At 48.3% G+C, this 8,039-nt stretch overlaps 1 protein-coding gene and 2 non-coding genes across 3 annotated transcripts; all 3 read left to right on the forward strand.

The window, feature by feature from the left end:
* The first annotated feature begins 187 nt into the window (after positions 1-187).
* On the forward strand, positions 188-5,008 carry RPL12 (ribosomal protein L12). The gene is made up of 7 exons (XM_067561431.1): positions 188-300; positions 696-769; positions 1,832-1,930; positions 2,930-3,011; positions 3,578-3,664; positions 4,711-4,823; positions 4,910-5,008. The coding sequence occupies exons 1-7, from the start codon at positions 264-266 to the stop codon at positions 4,913-4,915; spliced, it is 498 nt and encodes a 165-aa protein (XP_067417532.1). The 5' UTR covers positions 188-263; the 3' UTR covers positions 4,916-5,008.
* Positions 2,547-2,679, forward strand: LOC137162029 (small nucleolar RNA SNORA65). The gene has a single exon (XR_010922244.1). It is a non-coding gene; the product is annotated as a small nucleolar RNA SNORA65 (small nucleolar RNA).
* LOC137162028 (small nucleolar RNA SNORA65) lies at positions 3,314-3,441 on the forward strand. Its single transcript, XR_010922243.1, has one exon. It is a non-coding gene; the product is annotated as a small nucleolar RNA SNORA65 (small nucleolar RNA).
* Positions 5,009-8,039: the final 3,031 nt, after the last annotated feature.

Below are 8,039 nucleotides of genomic sequence, written 5' to 3' on the forward strand. Positions count from 1 at the left end.
GACCTTGCCCACACGCAACATGGCGGTCGGACCCTATCCCTCCCCGGGTCTCTTGCCCACATCTAAGATGGTGGCCAGGCTATGGCTTGCATGTGTCTCGCGAGATCTCGGCTAATGTGTCTCGCGAGATCTCGGCTAGTATATCTCGCGCAATCGAGGGCGGAGCTGGCCTCTTGCTCGCGCAGCGCTGCTCTGGGCCGGGCGCTGAGGGAGAAGCTGCTCGTGTCTCGCGCCCCCTGATCCGGCTCGGGCCCGCCGCCGCCATGCCGCCCAAGTTCGACCCCAACGAGATCAAAATCGGTATGTGGGGGGCAGTGGCGGGGCCGTGAGGTGCGCGGCTCGCGGAAGGGAGGGACCCGCCGTGCTGTGCGGGCCGGGGGCGATGTCGAGCTCGAGTTCGTCCTGCGGGCGCTGCTGGGCTCCCCGTGCGGCGGGGGCTCGGCGCGGGCTCGGCCCGCCGTGTACGGCAGCGCCCGGCCCGGCCCCGTAGCGTCACGGCCGCAGGTCCCTTCCCTGCAGCGGGAAGTCACCGCGCCTGCCCGCGCGCAGCTGCGGAGGGCGCCACGTGGCCGCTCTCCGTGGGGCGGCCTGGCCTGGCCTAGCGCGGGGTGCCGGGCTCTGTCCCGGGGGGACGCGCCCAGCCCCGTGGGGGCGGGAGTTGGTTGACCTCGATCTCTGCCTCGCTTTCCCCGCAGTGTTCCTGCGATGCACCGGGGGCGAAGTTGGCGCCACGTCTGCCCTGGCTCCGAAAATCGGCCCTTTGGGTTTGGTGAGTGGGGCTGGCCGAGCAGCGGGTTTCTGGTGCTGGGTGGCTCATCGTTTAAAGGGTGTAGCTGGGGTGCCGTTATCTTTGACCCAGAGTGAACCGAAGAAGCCTCTGCGAAATAGTCCTGTGTGGAAATGAACAGTGTACTGCAATACAAACGCAGGACCCCTGTGCTAGCCGAAGTTGGTTGTAGTTAGAGAGACAGGACTCTGGAGTGCCCACTCCCCTTTTAGATAAAGAGACGGGACTCTGGACTGCCCACTCCCCTTTTAGATAGGGGCTCTGTTCACAGCCTTAGCAGTCTCTGTTAAGTGCGTGAAAACTTCAGCATAGAAGGAGTTGGCTCTTCAAAAATGCTCTGGGGTTTGTCATAGGTGTAAGTTTGCTATCTACTGGTGCTATTTACTGGTGCCAATTGGGCACAGAGCGAACTTGCAAGACATTTGAGTTTAGTATTTTGTGTATAACAGGCCTATTGTGCTAGGTGGTTTGGAAAGATAGCCGGCCCCTGCCACAATGCTTATGACTTAAGATAGAATGGGGGAAAGGGATAAAATGCACAAGCAGTGAGGTGTGGCGTGTGAACATGTTAGTGCTGAGCTTTTCTCCCTGAGTGTGAGAGGGGGGGCCTGGTATTGGGAGGTTTAGTTTTTGGGTGGGGGGGAGGGGAAGATTAGCAAAAGAGAAGGGACATTGAAGGAGTGAGATAAGCGTGATGGGGGAAAGACTGAGAGTGGGAGTGGACTGGAGCAGATGGGAAGTCAGCACAGAGGAAAAGCTCCAAAAGCCCTCTGTGTCCACCAGTCCCTGCTGCCACTGCTTCTGGATTTGTGGTTCACTCTGCTGAGGCATTTCTCTCCCCAAGAGATTGTGGGGATACACAGAACGATCTGTATTTGCTCACATCAATGAAATTAGCAATTTTTCAAATGTAGTAATGACATCAACTCTAGGTTCTGGGCATGAAGTGTACAATGTAATACAGGAGTTCAGACAAATGTGTGTTCAGGAAAAACTCTCTCTGCAGAGAAATCAATCCATTAAATGCTTGTGTTTTGTCTTCAGTCTCCCAAAAAGGTTGGTGATGACATCGCCAAGGCAACAGGCGACTGGAAGGGGCTGAGGATCACAGTGAAACTCACTATCCAGAACAGGCAAGCTCAGGTACTAAACGCCAGAAGGGATGGCTTGGTGGTAGAAGCATCAGGTTTGGAACACCTGGATTTGCTGGAGCCACAAGTGTCAATCCCGGCAGGGTCGACTCAGCCCTTCATCCTTCCGAGGTAGATAAAATGAGTTCCATGCAGTTTACTGTATGGGGGTCTTCTGGACGAGACCTTAAAAACGAAGTCCTTCCTAATCTTTGTAGGTGCTAAAGAACCCCTCCCATTCTTGGAAAGAGCTGGGGTTTGCCTTGGTATCCAAGGCCAGAATATCCTCTGGTCTATCACCCAGAGGCAGCAGCATTTCAGTGTGTAATTCAGGACTGTCCAAGCTGAAGGTGCTGTGTGTTCCACTGCGCTCTGGATCAAGAACAGGCATCAGATTGAATGGCAGTGTTAATGACAACAGAATGGAGAGGAGCAAATGGGTTCATATGTCTGCAAGGGATGGTGGTATATTGGTCTTGGAACCGTGACAACACTCCACTGAGAAACTATTTCAGGTGTAACCTTTGACTGATAAATACTGGAGGTGGGGAATGGAGAGAGTTTTTAGACCTGGGGAAGACTGTGCCAAACAATAATATATCAACTGGTCTTCAGTATACTTGTAGCCACCCGCCACCATGCCTGTCTTGTTCTGAAGTGACTGGTGTATTCCAGTGGTGAGCTAAGAGGAATCCCCAGTTTAGGAAGCAGGGCTGTTCTGTTTGATGTGAAGAGCTCTGTGCCGAAAGACTGGGAACATTGAATAACGTCTCTTTCCATAGAGAAGAATAGTAACTAGCATATCCAGTACACACATGGATGATCATAATTATCATAACTCTTTCCTAGTAAATACAACAAATTTAGGTTAATTTCAATTCTGTGTGCATGTGAGTCAGAGGATGTGTTTAGTTAGCTCTGTGGTGAGACTAACTGAGTTTTCTGTCAAGGATTTTGGATTTGCTTTCTGATCCAAGTATCTAAATAAAGAAAACATCTCTTCCCCATGTAGATCGAGGTTGTCCCTTCTGCCTCTGCCCTGATCATCAAAGCCCTCAAGGAACCTCCTCGTGACAGGAAGAAGCAGAAGAACAGTAAGCTTCCCTCTTTGCTAACTTCCATCTGTCACTGGTGCTAAGTGGTGCATCCAGCTCAGAGCTAGCTGGCTGTCACTTTCTGCCTCTTGTTTAGTCCATTTTGCAGAGGAGTATTTACCACCATTGTAGAGGACTGTGGGGCTTCATTAATGATGTGAAGCACTTTGTGATTCCAACCTGCAAGACGCAGAAATCTAACCCAAGATTTATCTGAAGAGAAAATTACTCCTACAATGCAGGAAATGATCTGCCTGCGATCATTGTACTTTGTCTTGTTTAAAACTTCAGTAAAACAGCCACCTGCCACTGTGCCTGTCTAGTATGAGGTGGCTGGTACAATCCAGTGGTGAGCTGATAGAAAACACCAGCATAGGAAACAGGGTTATTCTCTCTATGGATAACTCTGTGCCGAAGTCTGGGGACACCAGATCAATCAAGGGAAAGCCTGATTGTAAGGAATGAGTGTACTGCCTCGTAACTGCTTCATTCCCAGGTCTGAGGTGTTCAATTGATTTGGGTAATGCTCTTGAGAGGACTCACTAGTGTTTTGATTTTGTTCACAGTTAAACACAGTGGCAGTGTCAGCTTTGATGAGATAGTAAACATCGCACGGCAGATGAGGCACAGGTCCTTGGCCCGGGAGCTCTCTGGTAAGAGCAGTGTGCTACTAAGGGGATTACTAATGTGGCTGATCCTGAGTGCCTGAACCAGCTCTCCTTCTGAACTCAGAAGGGCTCCAGAGCCCCTCACACTGCTTGTCTACTCACCCACTAGCTGGTCTACAGTGTAGCTCTGGGCTGCATGCCAGAAACTTCGGACTCTGCTGTAGGTTTCTGGTTAGGATATTTCCTGGTGTGAAAGGTGGTTTCAGGAGCACATAGTCAGTGACAGAGGCAGAGCATGGCAGGACTTGTCTCTTGTTTTCCCCTATACTCCTGGCCCTGTCACAGTGCAGTCCTTTGTTCCCTAGTCCTGCTGACAGGTACCTGGGCATCAAGATACTCAATGGGTCTGACCAACTTATTAAGACTTAAGGTAACATTCCTGTCTTGCTGAGATACATTTAGCCAATAAAGGGGCATGCTAAGAGAACTGGGAACTGTCCTTCCAGTCTGTTCTGAAACATCACTGACCTTCCTAGCTTGTCTCCTGGGGTGTGTTCATGTGCTGCACTCATAAGAGACCCAGGTTCCAGTACATACTCGTCATGCTCTCAGCTGTGAATCCTGCTAATGCAGCTTGCAGATCTTTGGGGATAGATGGCTTGGATAGATAGAAAAATGGCACAGGGCAGTGGTTTTCAACCTGTGGTCTATGGATCTCTGGGGGTCCACAGACTGTCTAAGTTTTCCAAAGGGGTCTGTGCCTCCATTTGAAATTTTTTAGAGGTCTGCAAATGAAAAGTTGAAAACCACTGGCATAGGGATTAGCTAGGCTCAGCAGGGACACTGGAGCCCAGGAGAAGAGCCTCCTATATCACACACCAAGTCTTGCAGTCATTCATCAGATACGTCCGTATTTAACAGACTTCCACCAGGAGGAAGAATTAATGAACTGTCACGGCACTGACTGCTGCTACTGAAATACCCAGCATGGACACTTTTCTTTTCTAATAAAAAATATGAACTCTGAAACGGGTCCGAGTTGGTCTGCCACTGTGTTGTGGGGAGGTTAAGATGCCGTCTTTCTGTTACAGGAACCATTAAGGAGATTCTAGGAACTGCTCAGTCTGTTGGCTGCAATATTGATGGCAGACATCCTCATGATGTCATCGATGATATCAACAGTGGCACAGTAGAGTGCCCAGCTGTAAGTCTCAAATTTCAGTTGAAATCGACTAGTATTGACTATGAACAAATCTCTTTACTAATAGGAGGCTTGTGTTTTTTCCACAGAGCTAAGACTGCAGCCAGGAAGAACTCACAATGTGAAAGCTGATTAAGACTTTTTGTAACAATTGTGAAACCTCAATAAAACCTGCAGTTGTCTGAGAATGGTTTGGTAGTTTAAATACAGGATCCAGGTTGTCATCTGAACGTGCAAAATGCTGGAATCGAAACACATGGTTGGTTCCAGACAGTCTATTCTGTCGCATGCAGCTGTATTAAGATTACAGGATTTTCTTTTTGGTTCCATTCTGAACTAAAACCTACTAGGTACCACTGCTTGTTCTTGAGACAACCCCTGCATTTGGAATGTGAAAATGTGTTTGAAGCAGTGGGACACTGAGCTACAGAAATGGTTCAAAAGTCAAAAGTGGAGATTGCCTCTAATTCTAATGGAGACTGGACCTCAATGTGACCATAAAGAGCCACTGTACTCTAACTGGCTTTGCTTAGCTCCTGTCCCTCTTAAAACCGGCCATGATAAATATATGTATCACTTGTCATAAGTTACTTAGTCATATTTGCATGGCACCAGCAAGTGGCTTATTCAGAATAATAAGTCCATGCAGATCTTAACCTGTGCTCAAGTACCATCTGTACCTAGCAGCTAGAAGGGCATACATGATCAATGTATGATCATACGTGATCAATGGCTCCATGTCTAGCTGGCAACTGGTCACAAGCGGAGTTCCCCAAGGGTCGGTCCTGGGGCCGGTTTTGTTCAACATCTTTATTAATGATCTGGAGGATGGGGTAGATTGCACCCTCAGCAAGTTTGCGGATGACACTAAGCTGGGGGGAGTGGTAGATACCCTGCGAGGTAGGGATAGGATACAGAGTGACCTAAACAAACTGGAGGATTGGGCCAAAAGAAATCTGATGAGGTTCAACAAGAACAAGTGCAGAGTCCTCCACGTAGGAAGGAAGAATCCCATGCACAGCTATAGACTGGGGACCGACCAGCTGGGCAGCAGCTCTGCAGAAAAGGACCTGGGGGTAACAGTGGATAAAAAGCTGGATATGAGTCAGCAGTGTGCCCTGGTTGTCAAGAAGGCTAATGGCATATTGGGCTGCATTAGGAGGGGCATTGCCAGTAGGTCACGGGAAGTGATTATTCCCCTCTATTCGGCATTGGTGAGGCCGCATTTAGAGTATTGTGTCCAGTTTTGGGCCCCCCACTACAAAAAGGATGTGGACAAGTTGGAGAGAGTACAGCGGAGGGCAACAAAAATGATGAGGGGGCTGGAGCACAAGACTTATGATGAGAGGCTGAGGGAACTGGGCTTGTTTAGTCTGCAAAAGAGAAGAATGAGGGGGGATTTGATAGCCTTTAACTACCTGAAAGGGGGTTCCAGGGAGGATGGGGCTAGGCTGTTCTCGGTGGTGGCGGATGACAGAACAAGGAGCAACGGTCTCAAGTTGCAGGGCGGGAGGTCTAGGTTGGACATTAGGAAAAAGTTTTTCACTAGGAGGGTGGTGAAGCACTGGAATGGGTTACCTAGGGAGGTGGTGGAATCTCCATCCTTAGAGGTTTTTAAGCTGAGGCTTGACAAAGCCCTGGCTGGGATGGTGTAGCTGAGATTGGTCCTGCTTTGAGCAGGGGGTTGGACTAGATGACCTCCTGAGGTCCCTTCCAACTCTAATATTCTATGATACACTGCTTTCTTTGCAAGTGTAGGCTATTGAGAACTGCAGTCCTAATTTGAAATGCACTAAAGCCTGCAGGCAGATAGCGCTAAAGCTAGCCCTTGAACAAACGTGTAAATTATGAAGCTTTCACCTGTGATAGTGATGAGACAGGACACAGCATGCTCCTTAGAGGAATCTGGCATCTTAAATGGAAAGTTACTCCTGAACACCTAGCCATGTTCAATATACTTAGCCAAACCAGTTTTAATAACAGGTAAAAAATGAATGCTGTGAAGGCAGGCACTCTGTCTTAGTGTGTAATAGGCACTTAAGCCACTTCAAATCTTGAATTTTCAAGGGTTTATTTCTAGTAAATGTATATCTGATGAGTGATTGCACCCTCAATTTCGAACAGCAGAAGTTACCTCTTATTACAGAGCAGCTCCTAATTTTATCTGTGCACTGGCCCTGTATGTCTGCCTCTGAATTAACAGGTTGTTTCAGATCAGAAAGACAGCGTAGGGGAGTGAGTGGTAATAGCGTACAGGGCATAATGAATCTTACTCTGTTAACTTTGCAAGCTTCTTTAGAGGAACACACTACATGGATTGCCATCAAGCAGATGAAAATTGAGCAAAGCTATTTCGTCTTTGCAGCTCCTGTTCAGAGAGTTGTGAAGGGCCCAGTTTCATGTCTCTTGGGTCTCCTGATGCCCTGGATGATGACACTGGGGGAGCTGGGTAAACGAGCTACATATCCCTTCTCAACATCATATGCTCCAGGTCCAGGTGTATTCTCTGAAAAGAAGAGAACCCAGCAGCCAGTAAGTTTGAAATTTGTGGACTATCTGCCCTTCTCTTGGTACCAAAAGGCTTCTTTTGAGTCTGCTCAACATTTAATGGGATGGACATTAAGGTCCCACCCCCTGGAGTTGTCCTCATGTGAAAACAGGATATTTGTGCTGTATCTGCATCTGTAACTAGTATGTGAAATGCCTGAATTTGAGGATTTCACCTATAGCAGTAGCATCAACCACCCACCTCCAGGGCTGCTTCTGCCCCACTTCCTGTGTCAGGCTTGTTTAGATTTACACAGAGTGCATGGAATTCAGCTGTAGCATGCAAGTTTTCATTTAAAGGTTCCAGCTATGATAGGCTGGCCCAAGAATAAGCAAACCCTTCTTCCCCATAAAGAAATGCTCACTCAAAGGGAATGTTTGAATGGCTAGATTTTCAGCTAGCTTAAAATGGCAGTTGTAGGGCTAGGTGGGTAATTGTACATGACAATAGCCCCCTACATCAATGGCAGGAACAGTGGTTCTTGTAAAAACTTCTGTAACTGCAGCATGTTCTCAGTGAGTTGGGCCCAGTGCACCAGTAACTTTACAAAGGATCAGTGGCCGTTCCACCAGCACAGGATTTGCTACTAAAAATATTTAGTCTCTGTGTAAGAACCATGTTCTGCAGATGATCTTTGTCCTGGCTTCCTCCCCCCAGTGTACCCTTTACTA

This window comes from Emydura macquarii, unplaced genomic scaffold (genome assembly GCF_026122565.2).
Source record: "Emydura macquarii macquarii isolate MOO-44397 ecotype Brisbane River unplaced genomic scaffold, CSIRO-AGI_Emac_v2 contig_2417, whole genome shotgun sequence".
NCBI lineage: Eukaryota > Metazoa > Chordata > Testudines > Chelidae > Emydura > Emydura macquarii.